Here is a 14145-nt window from a genome sequence, read left to right as displayed (position 1 = left end):
CGATAATAGTGTTCTAAATCTAAATGTGGAATGGCATCACAGGATATGTCCCAACATAGGGCAACATTTAAAATAAAAAAGATATTACCTCGCCCACCTTGTCTCTGCAGTATTTGGTAACATTTTCAAAAACACTTAAGTGCCTTGAGAGCCCAAATCTCATTGAAAGTCCTTACTCACTTAGGAGCCTAAGTCCCGAGTTACTTTTGAAAATGAGACTTTTAGGCTATAACAATTCTGTAAACTGTTTGGTAACAGTTGTGCAAGATCTACACTTGCACTTTCCAGCACAACAGTTTAACCACGGTTTTCCAGAGAGCCTTTGATAATGTTTCCCCAACCCAAACTGAACTGGGAAGGCAAAGAAAGGCTGAGCAGCAACTTCCTGGAGAGAATTCCTAAGGATTGACATTCTCAGAGATCAGCATTCACCAGTTCTGAACATTTTTAATAGATACCAAGTTTTAGAACACTCCGAAACTTTCCAACTTGCAATCTAGACCTAAATGAAGTATAGGAAACAGGAAGAAAGGAGCAGGAAGAATGTTCACATGGAAATAATCAGGCAGAAAGGATACAGATTTTTCTTTCACACAACACTACTGTATTTGTTATTTATTAAAATAGTCCTTTCTAATGAAAGTTTTTTTCCCTTTCATCCAGAAAGTATATAATTTTTAATGTGTTGTGGAAAAAAGGATCAGTTGATATACATAGAATAAGAATGTCATTAGATGCTTTTGGAAATTTTACACTTTAGCCATTCAAGAGCCTAAGTTCCATTTTTAGGAGCCCAAAGCTCATTTTAAAAAAGGATTTATGAAAATAGCTTTGGGCTCCTAAATCATTTAGGTGTTGCAACGCTAAGCACGGCAATGCCTAAATACCTTTTAAAAAATCTGGGCCTAAGTCGAATTGAATGAAAGGCAATGGAACTTAGGCTCCTGAGTGAGTTAGATGCTTTTAAAAAACAGGATTTGAGTGCTTTGGAAAATGTTGTCCACAGTGACTAGATCAGAGGTCCTCTACCTGTGGGGTGCACCCCCCTAGAAGGGTGTGGAGGAATGTTCAGTGGGGCATGGCTGGGGCCTGGGCCAGCCCCCATGGGGGGCAGGGAGGGAGCACCACGCAGCTCCGCTCCTGGCCCTGGCCGCTGGGGCACCAGAGGCTGGCACCAACCCCCCGGGGGGAGGCTCCGCTCCCACCCCCACCTCTGGCCCTAGCCTTGGCCCCCTTACCCCTGTCTGTGTCCCTCCCTCCCAGAGCTGTGGCCCTGCTCCTGGGCCCGGCTCCAGGGAGCGGGACGGGGGGGGTGGGATAAGTAAAAAGTTTGGGGATCACTGGACTAGATTCTACAAAATAGCTTACAGAAGCTACCTCCCTTCCAAAGAATGGTACTTACCTTGTCTGACAGCTAGTGTAGTGGTGTAGACCAAAAACAGGAGGATGTAATTGAGGAAGCTCTGAAAAACAGGAGTGTTGGCATGGAAATCCTCTGACAAATACTTGCTGGTCAGGCCAATGCCACAGATAAGAAGGGACAAAACCTGGCCAAGAGCCACAGACAGCAAGAGCTCCCTAAAAGAAACAAGAAAAAACACAGACATAAAACACTCAGCCTCTCAGCCATCCAAGAAATTCTTATCCTCCTCCGAGGAGCGTAAATCCAAATGAAAGTGTTAAAACATGGGAAGAAACATGATGGCCTTGATCTGTAATGTACCTGGTAGGAGTTGTCTAATAAATATTACCATCTCTTTCCTCAGCATTTACTGAAATACTTACCAAACACACTGGCTTTTGTTCATGTATTATAAAAACCTCTTGATTATGGAAGAATAACAGTGAAATTTCATGCACACAACACAAGGGGAAGATTTGGTGGATATAGGCCCATATAGTCTTAAAACTTCCTCGCCCCTTTCCCCAGGTTTGCTTGTGTGTGTCTCAAAGGAAAGGCCCAGGAGTATAATTTCACATTTGCAATACAATGGAAGTGTATAGCTGTCCCAGTATTTAGTATGTGTCTCTCTGTATACAAAACCAAATAGAGAAAAAAACCCATTTTATCATGTTTCTAGATCTACATTTTTATAAAATAAAATGTATGAATGTACTGGCTTCCTTCGTTTGTTCTTTCATCTCATTTCCATTTTGCTTTCATTTCTTTCCTTCTACTGTATATCTTTTCTTCAATCTTTTTCACCTTCTTGTTTCTCTCCTCCACTCTTTACTTTTCTGTGGATTTTTCCTCTTTGAAAAAATTCTTTTCATCACTTCTTTTACTCCAAAAAACTTCCTTATCTGAACTGGCTTCTTGCTTCAGTTTATCCTTCCATTCCTCATCCCCACCATTTGCCTTTTTCTTCCTCCATATTCCTTCTTTCTTCTGCCTCCCCCTCTCCTGTCCAATACTCCGCCCTCTTCCCTCCTCCCCGCCCCGCCATGTTCTCCCTCAGCATCCTCATCAATTTCTCCTTCCTGCCCGTCCAGTCCTGTTTCTTTGTTATCTCTTTGCACCACAGTTCATTTCAACCCAGATAAAGAACATTCAAGTGTTACTTGCTTGTGCTTCCAGCTTTGTTACAGGATATTTTACACGTGCAACATGGGCATCATTTTTTGAAAAATGTACCCTTGAGACGAATTTACTGAGACCATACCCAGACACTATTTTGTCCCTACAGTTGTGCTGATGCCAAGTCTATTCCATGTCTGTGTCCTGCTCAGGGTGGGGGTGGGGGTGAAGCAGGGGGGACAGGCAAGGCAGCACGTCAGTGTGGAACACTGTTCATCTGTGATGAAAATCTTTTTCGTACACCACCATCTCCAAATATTAAAAATCTTTCAATGTTGTTTCCCTCTCCCTGCCATATCTCCCTCAGAGTGACTGAATATTTGGCAGCTGTGAAGAGCTAGGCTACAAAGACCCCTTTCTTAGTAACCTCAGGTGTCAGATTTGTTTCCCCCTTTCTCAAGCAATCCTCCTTCTACTGTGTCTTGGTGCCAGTCATGGTATGAAACAACCAAACAGGCCCAGGGAAGCACAAGCTGTTGTATAGCACCTTCTCCCCCTTTCCCCTGCCCATCTCCCTCTCCCACACCAAAAAAACCCAAGCAATCTGACAGAGAGAGAACAACCTTCACTGTGCTAGATCCTGCACTCTTCAGGAAGTTTTTGGATTGGTGGAATCTAAGATCATGTGACGTTGCACTCCATATGCTTTATGAAAATATGCTTATGAATGTGAGTATGATGTAACTGGAATATGCTTTATGCAAAAAGTGTCTTGTAAGGTATCATTACAAAGCTTATAATCTACTGAGTGTGTTCATCTTATTTGTTTGCATGTATTATTTCTATGTCTGGAGTTAAGAAAATAAGATATAAATTTGTATCACTGATGTAAACATATTAAGTGGAGGCCATGAAGGGTGCTTCAGAAACAATCAGTTATAAATGGCCTTAGTTACTTGAAAGCCTTCCTGTGTACGTTTGGGCCAGCCCATCGGGAATAGAGACTTGGGTGTAACAGTGATATGTGACCATGTCACCTGATAATGAAATCCATCTTAAATCTGGTACTTTTCCATTTAGAAGGAGGGATGGGGACCCAGAGAGACAAAGGATTCCCACCTTGTGCCAAAGCTATAAAAGGGGGTGGAGCAGGACAAAGGCGGCTGTCAGTCATGAGAAAACCCCTTCTTTCCACCTAAGATGTGAGTATGATGCTGGAACTAACAAGGACTATACCAGGGGAAAGAATAGGACCCAGATTAGGAAGAAGTCTAGTCTGTAAAAGAAGCTTATTGGAACATCTCTGAGAGTGAGCTATTACCTGTAATCAGTTTCTTAATGTATATGGGGAAAGCAGTGGATGTGATCTATCATGACTTTAGCAAAGCTTTTGATATGGTCTCCCACTGTATTCTTGCCAGCAAGTTAAAGAAGCATGAATTGGATGAATTGACTATAAGGTGGACAGAAAGTTGGCTAGATTGTCGGGCTCAACAGGTAGTGATCAACGGCTCGATGTCTAGTTGGCAGACGGTATCAAGCGGAGTACCCCAGGGGTCGGTCCTGGGGCTGGTTTTGTTCAACATCATTATCAATGATCTGGATGATGGGATGAATTGCACCCTCAGCAAGTTCGCAGATGACACGAAGATGGGGGGAGAGGTAGATAAGCAGGAGGGTAGGGATAGGGTCCAGAGTGACCGAGACAAATTGGAGGATTGGGCCAAAAGAAATCTGATGAGGTTCAACAAGGACAAGTGCAGAGTCCTGCACTTAGGAAGGAAGAATCCCATGCACCACTACAGGTTGGGGACTGACTGTCTAAGCAGCAGTTCTGCAGAAAAGGATGTGGGGATTACAGTGAACGAGAAGCTGGATATGAGTCAGCTAGTGTGTGCCCTCATTGCCAAGAAGGCCACCAGCATATTGGGCTATATTAATAGGAGCATGCCAGCAGATCAGGAGAAGTGATTATTCCCTTCTATTTGGTACTGGTGAGGCCACACCTGGAGTATTGTGTCCAGTTTTGGTCCCACCACTACAGAAGGGACGTGGACAAATTGGAGAGAGTCCAGCAGAGGGCAATGAAAATGATTAGGGGGCTGGGGCACAAGACTTACAAGGAGAGGCGGAGGGAACTGGGGTTATTTAGTCTGCAGAAGAGAAGAGTGAGGGGGGATTTGATAGCAGCCTTCAACTACCTGAAGGGGGGTTCTAAAAAGGATGGGGCTAAGCTGTTCTCAGTGGTGGCAGCTGACAGAACAAGAAGCAATGGTCTCAAGCTGCGGTGAGGGAGGTCTAGGTTGGATATTAAGAAACACTATTTCACTAGGAGGGTGGTGAAGCACTGGAATGGTTTACCTAGAGAGGTGGTAGAATCTCCATCCTTATAGGTTTTTAAGGCCTGGCTTGACAAAGCCCTGGTTGGGATGATTTAGTTCAGGGGTGGCCAACCTGAGCCTGAGAAGGAGCCAGAATTTACCAATGTACATTGCCAAAGAGCCACAGTAATACATCAGCAGCCCCCCATCTGCTCTGCCCCCCCCACTCCCAGCACCTCCCGCCCACCGGCAGCCCCGCCGATCTGCGACTCCGCCTCCTTCCCCGCACCTCCTGATCAGCTGTTTTGTGGCGTGCAGGAGGCTCTGGGGGGGAAGGGTAGAGGAATGAGGGCATGGCAGGCTGAGGGGACAGGGCAGAAAGGGGTGGAGTGGAGGGGGGCGGCAGGGCCTGTGGTAGAGCCAGAGGTTTAGCAGTGAGCAGCCCCCGGCACATTGGAAAGTTGGCACCTGTAGTTCCAGCCCCGGAGTTGGTGCCTATACAAGGAGCTGCATATTAACTTCTAAAGAGCCGCATATGGCTCCGGAGCCACAGGTTGGCTACCCCTAATTTAGCTGATGTTGGTCAGGGGATTGGTCTAGATGACCTCCTGAGGTCTCTTCCAACCCTAAAATTCTATGATTCTAGGCTTAGACTTGCGTGTTTTGTTTTATTTTGCTTTGTGACTTACTTTGTTCTGTTATTACTTGAAACCATTTAAATCCTACTTTTATACTTAATAAAATCACTTCTGTTTATTAATAAACCCAGAATAAGTGATTAATGCCTGGGGGGAGCAAACAGCTGTGCATACCTCTCTATCACTGTTATAGAGGGTGGGCAATTTATGAGTTTACCCTGTATAAGCCTTATACAGAGTAAAACGGATGTATTTGGGGTTTGGGTGTCTGGGTGCCGGAGAGGTAACCTGCTGGGCTGTTTTTGGTTAAAGTCTGTAGCTTTGGGGGCGTGGCCCAGACCCTGAGTCTGTGTTGCAGCAGGCTAACATGTCTCGCTCAACAAGGCAGGGTTCTGGAGTCTCAAGCTGGCAGGGAAAACAGGCTCAGAGGTAATTTCAGCACATCAGGTGGCAGTCCCAAGGGGGTCTCTGTGACTGGACCCATCACACATATAACCACTCCTTCCACCCTTACATCTTTCACTCAGATACAAAACACGCCTCTGTGAAATAAAGACATCCAACTGGGATGGTGTCACAGGATGGCTGGGCCTTGTAATTAAAAACAGATCCAGATCCCCTGTTCTAGAACAGGTGCTCACAGTCGAGCCAGTTAAGGGGACAGGGCTGCACCTGGGCTATAGCAGTCAGAGGGAGCACACTGAAGACAGAGCTACAAGGAACTGTGCAGTAAAGATGCAGGAAGAGAGGGTCTCTGAATAAGGGACTGGGGCTGGTTAAGAAGACCCAGATGGAAGGTGTGTTTATCCTTTGGAGAAGGCAGGCCGGGCTTTGGACCTTCTCCAGCTGCTTAGACAGCAGAAAGAGACAGTGCTTTGGGGGCTTTGCCCAGTTTAAGACTGGGTTGAAGATTTTTTTAAAATTATTATTAATAGAAAACTCCACACCCAAGAAGGGCTGTGAGTGGATGAGCAAAACTGCAGGCAGTTCTATTTAAGGAGCCCTGAAGAAGGGAAAACTGAGGCAGACACTGTAGCGGCACTCCTGGCCACGAGAGGGTGCTTGGGCGGTGGCCACCATGTTAAAGATGCCAACAGAAGAGACTAGTATTAGTGCTAAAGAAACCACATATCCATAATCCTTGCTACTGCTGCCCATTGATGAGATACTGTAAATGTGAAGACTCACTGAAATTTAGGCAGATCCATCTCCTAGACACTTGTAGTCCTTTTTTATCCATTTAGATGCTGCTTCAATTACTGTCTTTTCTCTAAAATGGAGGTTCATGCAGCAGCATCCTCTTGTTACTCTATGCTAGGGACCTTTATAGGTGGTGCTTGAATTGCGGAGTTAAATGCATGACATATTCCATATATGGCCATTGGCAAGCATCACATAGATACATAACACATCTACAATAGAACTATTGTGGAGGCAAGTGCCTCAGTTTTTATTCTCTTACTCAGAAAAGTGGACACACTCATTTTATCACTCATGGAAGGAGGTTAGCAATAGTGTTTTTTGCTCCACATGGTGGTCCACTGCTGGACACCACTAATCTTGGCAGATCCTTCTTTTATTGAGAGGCATGATGATGTGGCCCTCATGAGCAGTGTGTGGATAAAGTCAGACCTTGGTTCTCTTCCTCTCCAATTTCTGTCACCTTGGATTGATAGGCTATCCCAAATCTCACATAGAAAGTAACTGGTTAATTTGGCAGGGCTTTATGTCAGAATCATTGCCATCCACAGGATAAGCTTCAGGTCTGCCAACAGTCATTTCTGTCTAAGTAGAAGTGAAATATTTTCCAACAGCTGGTTCATTAACATTTCATCCTGCATGATACCAAATTCACAAGTGAGAATTCTTCTCTTAAGACACCTATACAACTGCCTACAGTCCTATTTATAGGATGTCCTCTACTTCTAAATGTAACATTTGGTAACAATATTAATGGTTACTTAGCAGTTCTGCTGATTTTTTCAGTGCAATTGCATATTCTGTGTTGGTCTTTGTAGCTACAGATGGGTCAGTGTTCAGTTAATTCTTTGTCCTCAGCCCCTCGGTGATGCAGTAGAATAGCTTTTCATCTCTGCTAAATATTCAACTCTTGCATTTGCTATTAATAGGGTTGCCAACCCTACAGGATTCCTGGAGTCTTCAGGAATTACAGATTAATCTTTAATTAAAGATTGTCATGTGATGAAATCTCCAGGAATACATCCAGCCAAAATTGGCAACTCTAGCTATTAAACATCCTTAAATCAGCTCTTACTATTGCCTCCACAGTATGGCTGGAATTCCCAATGGAGACAGAAAAGCAGTTAAAAGTGCAATAGAATTAGAGAGGGGCAAGAATCAAGACTCCTCCTCTGAAAGTACACAAATTTTCGGAACAGTTTGGATGTGGATCAGAATATTATCTCTAAACAGAATTCACCTTTTGAATATAACCAATGTAAACAAAACCCATGTCCCTAGAGTCACTGAATCCCTTAAAGCACTTAACAAAAAAGTATCTTAAAATTAGTGCTACAGAACAACAGAAAGTTCTTCTCTAACCTAGGAAGTGAAGACTAAAATCATATAGCCACACCCTGTTGCAATATATCATGCACTCAGAAACAACATGGTCAAGCCCTACTGTTTTTGCTTCCCTCCCTCTGGCATATTCCATCTCCAAAGTAAGAGTTCTACTGAATAAGGTGGCTCAAGGGAGAAAGGCTGAAGTCTCTTAGCCTCCTAATTGCCATTGATCCTCTTTATAGTCCAGCTTCCTTTTTTACGTCCCACCTTTCTTTTGTTTGAGTCTTGCTTCTGAGCTTGATCACATAGCTTTCTGACTATACAGTACTGCACGGGTTGGAAGGTAGGGGAAGGTGTGGGAAGGTGTCCTATAAGGTCTTTTCCATCTTTCATTTCTATTATTTTCTATTTAGAGCGTCAGCTTTTCTGTGCAGGGACTCTCTTCTACAGCAATGAACATAGTGTTAACGTTTAACAAAGTATTATGAATGATTAAATGGTCATGCATTTATTGGAAATAGAAAAAATTCATGTAGTCCTTAAATTGCATCAGCACTCAAAATACTGGACTGTACAAACTCAAGATGGGATTAGAAAATTATATTGTGTGCTTCCTCCAGTCAGAACTTGGTTTATGATTTTGTGGATGGCATGTGAGGCAGAATGGAACTCAGCCTGCTCTTTGATAGCTGCTCTGTCTCTGCAGCATAAACATTAATCAATACTTATATTTAATAATATGCAGAAATGGCTCAAACGAACACGGAATGCAGATCTCCTGAGTAGGGAAGGCCATTCTATACAGGGCCGGCTCTAGGCACCAACAAAACAAGCAGGTGCTTGGGGCGGCACATTTCTAGGGGCGGCACTCCAGCACAGGCCATGCCGCCCCTTGAAATGTGTCCCTGCCGCCCCAGCTCGCCTCCGCCTGCTCCCCTGAGTGCGCCACCGCCGCTCGGCTTCTCCCCCTTCCCTCCCAGGCTTGCAGCGTGCCAAACAGCTTTGGACAGACTCAGTAACATCTCTTTCAGTTTTAGGGTAATACTTAAACTGTGGAAAACTGGGAAATATTTTTATAAATATCATATGCCCCTCAGTGTGTGTGTGATACTACCCTGCCTTAAAGCATAATTAGATCAATAATTAGATTTGTCAGAAGCTGGGAATGGGTGACAGGAGATGGATCACTTGATGATTACCTGTTCTGTTCACTTGCTCTGAAGGACCTGGCATTGGCCACAGTCGGAAGACAGGATACTGGGCTAGACGGACCCAATATGGCCATTTTTATGTTCTAAAAAGGTTAAAGAAACCAGGCAGAAAAGGTAAAAGCACAGTGACCTAGATAAGGAGTGTCCCCTCAAACACAATAGCCAGTTTTACAGCCATGAGGAGTCCTGGCAACAGGGCTGTTTGCCAAGGCTGAGAATCTGAAGAGATCAAAAGACACTGGTCACTGAAAGGACCTACCCTACAGAAAAGGACGAAGTTGTCTTTGGCTACAGACTGACACAGAAACACTGACTGTGAATTAGAGGTTTGCAGTGGGGAAGCTGTAACTTGGTCACCAAGAGAAAGGAGTATACAAAGGCTAAGTCATCTCTACCCAGGGGCCTGAAGGAGTCACCAAGTGTAAGAAAGCATTATTTATTTATTTTAAATCCATTTCTTGAGGGCTGTGTACTTTTTCGCATATAAATCATACTTTGTTTTGAAGAATCTGCTTCTGTTCTCCTTCATACTGTTACTGTCCTGAAGGGAACTCATACAGGTGCCAAGTCCATTGGACCTGCTGTGTCACATGGTTGGCAACTAGGGTGGTGTGACCAAATGTCCAGTTGGATCACAGGGTCCCACCCCAAAGAGAAGTAGAGGCATGGGCCTGCCACTTGAAAGTGGACTGAAAAGTGTCTCTGAAGGGGCAGCCTACCCAGAGACTGTGGCACAACCATTGAAAAGAAATTAGTTCTTTGGCTGTGGAAAACCTATTGCTTTCTTCAGAAAAACCACCACCAAACAAATCCAACGATTACTTAAATCCGTTCTCTGAGTACAATGAGTCCTTTTTTAAAGTCTCACAGTGTGGCTGAAACATGCAATATTTCAGAAACCCTGTGTTTTAACTGCAATATTTTTCTAAGTCCTTTTTGATGCTTCCAGCCATACATACAGAGTATGTCACAAAGAGAATGACTTCTTCTGTTAGCCATCCGTAGTACACGTCCATTAAGCAAGTGCGACTCATTCATAAGATGAAGAAAAGTAATAGTTTTTGATTGGGGGGCCTCAGTATACAGCATCAAAGAGAGACTCACTACAAAAATGTTAAAGATGGAAAAGGGGCTTTCGGTGTGTTTCCCCAGTTTCGGAGCCTACTCTTACTATTTGTGTTTTCTGTTTCTCTACCCCTTATCCCATTTACAAGTCATAATAGAGCAAGCCACCATAAGCTCTTTCCCTTTTCCCACTCAGGCAAAGGGGGGCACCTCATTCTCCACTGGTCCACATTAAGACTTTAGAATTCAAAACAATTTGAACATTTTCTACTCTCCTGTTGAATAGCTCACACTGATGATTCTCCTCCAATGATGCTTGGAAGAGGAAAGTTAGGACCTACTTCTTTGATATCTTGTGGCCCATTGAATTCAGTGCTGTATTATAATCATAACTCCCTCTAGATGCAGCATAAATCCATTTCAATCTAACCAACACTGGCAATTTATTGGTACCAGTTTTACTCAAGGTGTGGCAGCAGTAGCTTGAGTAGTGTGACAGAAAGCCAGAATTACACCCAAGCCATTTAGTGGAGGCAGCTAGCCGTAAATACACTGAGTTTGATTTATGGTGTTTTGAAAGAGATACAAGCAAATAATTCTTTATAAACTCTATCCTCATCCCAGGATAATCTCAATATCCTGCCATTCTGAAATTTTAGTACAATTGCAGCTCAGCATCATCTCATCCTCTAAACTCTAAGCACTGCACTACCGTTTGGAAAGCTAAAAAAGCCACACATTGTGTTAGAACTCCCAGAAGAAGATGAAAGCTGTGAGACAATATCAGAATGGCTTATAAAGTAGAATAATTCACAAGGGGCCTGATTCTGATCTCTCTTACACCAGTGTAAAGGAGTTAATGCTACTAAAGTCAAGGGAGTTACAGCAGTGTAAAACCAGTGTGAGAGGAGAAGGCAGTCCAAGCCTGGAACAGGAAGCCATTTTATTCTGCTTAAAACTTCTGTGCTTGCAGTTGGTATGTGCTGGTTTTTTTCTTTGCTACTTTGACATACTGGTGTTTCTATAATTGTTCCCCCCCCCCCCAGTTATCAGTCATGTGGACATTGGAAACCCTAAAGGCAGAAATTCCCATAACAAACCACTCTAAGGTTAGCTTCTCAGCACCTGGCACGTACACCCTACATGACATATAGCTGTTAGATTTCCTCAGGTTCTCATACAATTCAAAGTTTCATATCGTTACAGTTTCCCAGTTTATTCTGCTTTGTGCGGCTTGTTTGGCAGAAGAATTTTGCAGCAGTACATTCAGGGTGCCAGCCATTGTGTCCTGTAGCTGCGGTACTCAGCAGGCAAGACAATAGATGGACAACCCACATCAGTAACTGGATTCCCAGAGACCACAAGCGACTGCTGGGCAGAACGAAAATGCGCTGGGCTGATATCATGACAAAACTTTGGCCAGAAATGGAAAGAACGTGCTTTCAAAACAAACAAAACAGAATGGTATGGCATTGGCTTGCATTGGTGGAGGGAAGGACAAGGACAAGCCTGACAAAGGTGATACCGTTACAGCATTCAGTTTGAACACCAGACCAGTACAACTCTTCTCCATAATAGTAAAATGCCTTTTATGACCCAACATCAAAGTGGGATTACATTCTGAACTGCTTATAGGGGCAGCATACAATGCTAGTGATATCAGACCTTTTTTTGCTGAACCAATGACCTACAAAGGTGGCTGAAGGGCAATGTTCCCTCTAATTTTTGACAGGCCGTGTGCGCAAAAAATTTCTTCTGTGCAATTTGTTGTGCTTCTGTGCAAATTTTTGTGTGCGCGGTGTTTCGCTGTGTGTGCGGGGTTGGGGATCTGTGTGTGCGCGCACATGCGCACAGCTTAGAGGGAACAGTGTGAAGGGTTTGAATACTCAACCCTGATTATTTGGTTTGGGAAATGCTTACTTCCATTGGGTTATTGACAATTCTATTTTGAGCACCATCCAGGTCAATTTCCTTGTTAACAGATTCCCCTCTTCTCGTTTTTACTTGGCCCCATTTCATTGCTAGGTCCTCATTGCATCACTTACAACATACCTTAAAGGGTGAAATCTCCTGGTACTTTTAATCTCCAGAGATTGGAAAAGTACCAGTCCCTCAACATAACTCAATCTCTGCCAGACAGGGTCTGAGCCTGGCAGATTGTCTCCTGACCCGAGTCTTTACCAGGTGAGCAGCAGTCTATATAATAGTTTCATAGTATGGTGTAAGAACAGGCATAGAGGTAGAAATATACTTCAGAGACTGAGTTATTTATCAAAATATTATACGGATGTATTTTGAAAGGAAAGAAGGATCTCATTTGGAGACTGGTTACTGTTAACCCAGATTAAAATTGATGAGGGCCTGTATTTCATTTGAGTGCATGGTTTTACCAAACTACCTTTGAGGGCATTTTAATGTATTAATATAAACAGCAAAAGAAAAGAGATCACTATCTCAAAAATTTTAGTCTGAGTTCATTAGGAATTTCATGTTCCTCTGTGACTATCAGACCAGCTTTATTTGAAATTTTTGAATATGGATGTGGCACCCTAACTTTAGGTACCCATCGTTAATTTTGACTTTTCTGTCACTTTCTATCTCAGGAAGAAAGGGAAAGAAGTATGAACATAAGAATGGCCCTACTGGGTCAGACTAAAGGTCCATCTAGCCCAGTATGCGGTCTTCCAACAGTGGCCAGTGCCAGGGAATGAACAGAAGAGGTAATCATCAAGTGATCCATCCCCTGTTGCTCATTCCCAGCTTCGGGCAAACAGAGGCTAGGGATACTATTCCTGCCCATCCTGGCTAATAGCCATTGGTGGAACTATCCTCCATGATTTTATCTAGTTCTTTTTTGAACCCTGTTATGGCCTTCACAACATCCTCTGACAAGGAGCTCCACGGGTTGACTGTGTGTTGTGTGAAGCAATACTTCCTTTTATTTGTTTTAAACCTGCTGCCTATTAATTTCATTTGCTGACCCCTAGTTCTTGTGTTATGAGAAGTAGTAAACAATACTTCCTTATCTACTTTCTCTACATCAGTCACAATTTTATAGACCTCAATCATATCTCCCCTTAGCCGTCTCTTTTCCAAGCTGAAAAGTCCCAGTCTTATTAATCTCTCCTCATATGGAAGCCGTTCCATACCCCTAACCATTTTTGTTGCCCTTTTCTGTACCTTTTCCAATTCCAAGTATGGTTTGAACCCAAATGTCAACACAAAAATAGGACCCTGCTGCTGCAGTATGGAAAAGCTCTTAGGGACACACCAGGAAAATGGACATCACTACAGTATGTTGCCACATTCACCTTACACGTATATAAGCGGCACTGAGAAGTTTAATTGATAGGCTGCTTCTAAAACCTTCTTCATGCCAACTAAAGCATCTGGCCGGTTATCTTTGAAAGCTGGGGCTACAGATTTCTAATAATTTTCAGTCTGGCACACAGGAAAGCCTCTCAGCTGTTCTGTTTGATTTGATACTGCCTCTACCTAAAGGGAGAGAGACAGAGATTTTGTATGTATTTAGTAAGTGTTTTTCCCTGTTCATTCTCACTTTTACTCCATTCTTATGTGTTCACTACACAGGGAAGAAATCCTGCAAGATGGCACATACAAGCCTCTCAGCCGGCACACCTCTCCCAGCAAGACAAGTTTTAATAGCAGAAATCTTCAGTTAATACATTAAAGCATCTGTATCAGCTTATGACAGTTTACATAAGTGATCACGACTTCCAAAAATAAAACGTTGAAAGCAATGAAGAGCAAGCAGATTTCTGTGCACAAGTGCTGTTAGCAGTTAATGGAGTTGGCACCTAAACTACATGTATGATATTAATCAACTATTCTCATCATGTTAATTC

General features: G+C 43.3%; 1 protein-coding gene across 1 annotated transcript in view; it reads right to left on the bottom strand.

Moving 5' to 3' along the window:
• The window catches only part of SLC35F1 (solute carrier family 35 member F1), a 384606-nt gene that overhangs the window by 151158 nt on the left and 219303 nt on the right, over window positions 1-14145 (bottom strand). The window contains exon 2 of the mRNA XM_037894694.2: window positions 1403-1578. Coding sequence (XP_037750622.1) covers window positions 1403-1578 — 176 coding nt within the window. The remainder of the gene's footprint in view (window positions 1-1402; window positions 1579-14145) is intronic.

This window comes from Chelonia mydas, chromosome 3, assembly GCF_015237465.2.
Source record: "Chelonia mydas isolate rCheMyd1 chromosome 3, rCheMyd1.pri.v2, whole genome shotgun sequence".
Classification (NCBI taxonomy): Eukaryota; Metazoa; Chordata; order Testudines; family Cheloniidae; genus Chelonia; species Chelonia mydas.
The sequence above is the reverse complement of the archived record's forward strand: the minus strand, read 5'-3'. Positions and strand labels throughout refer to the sequence as shown.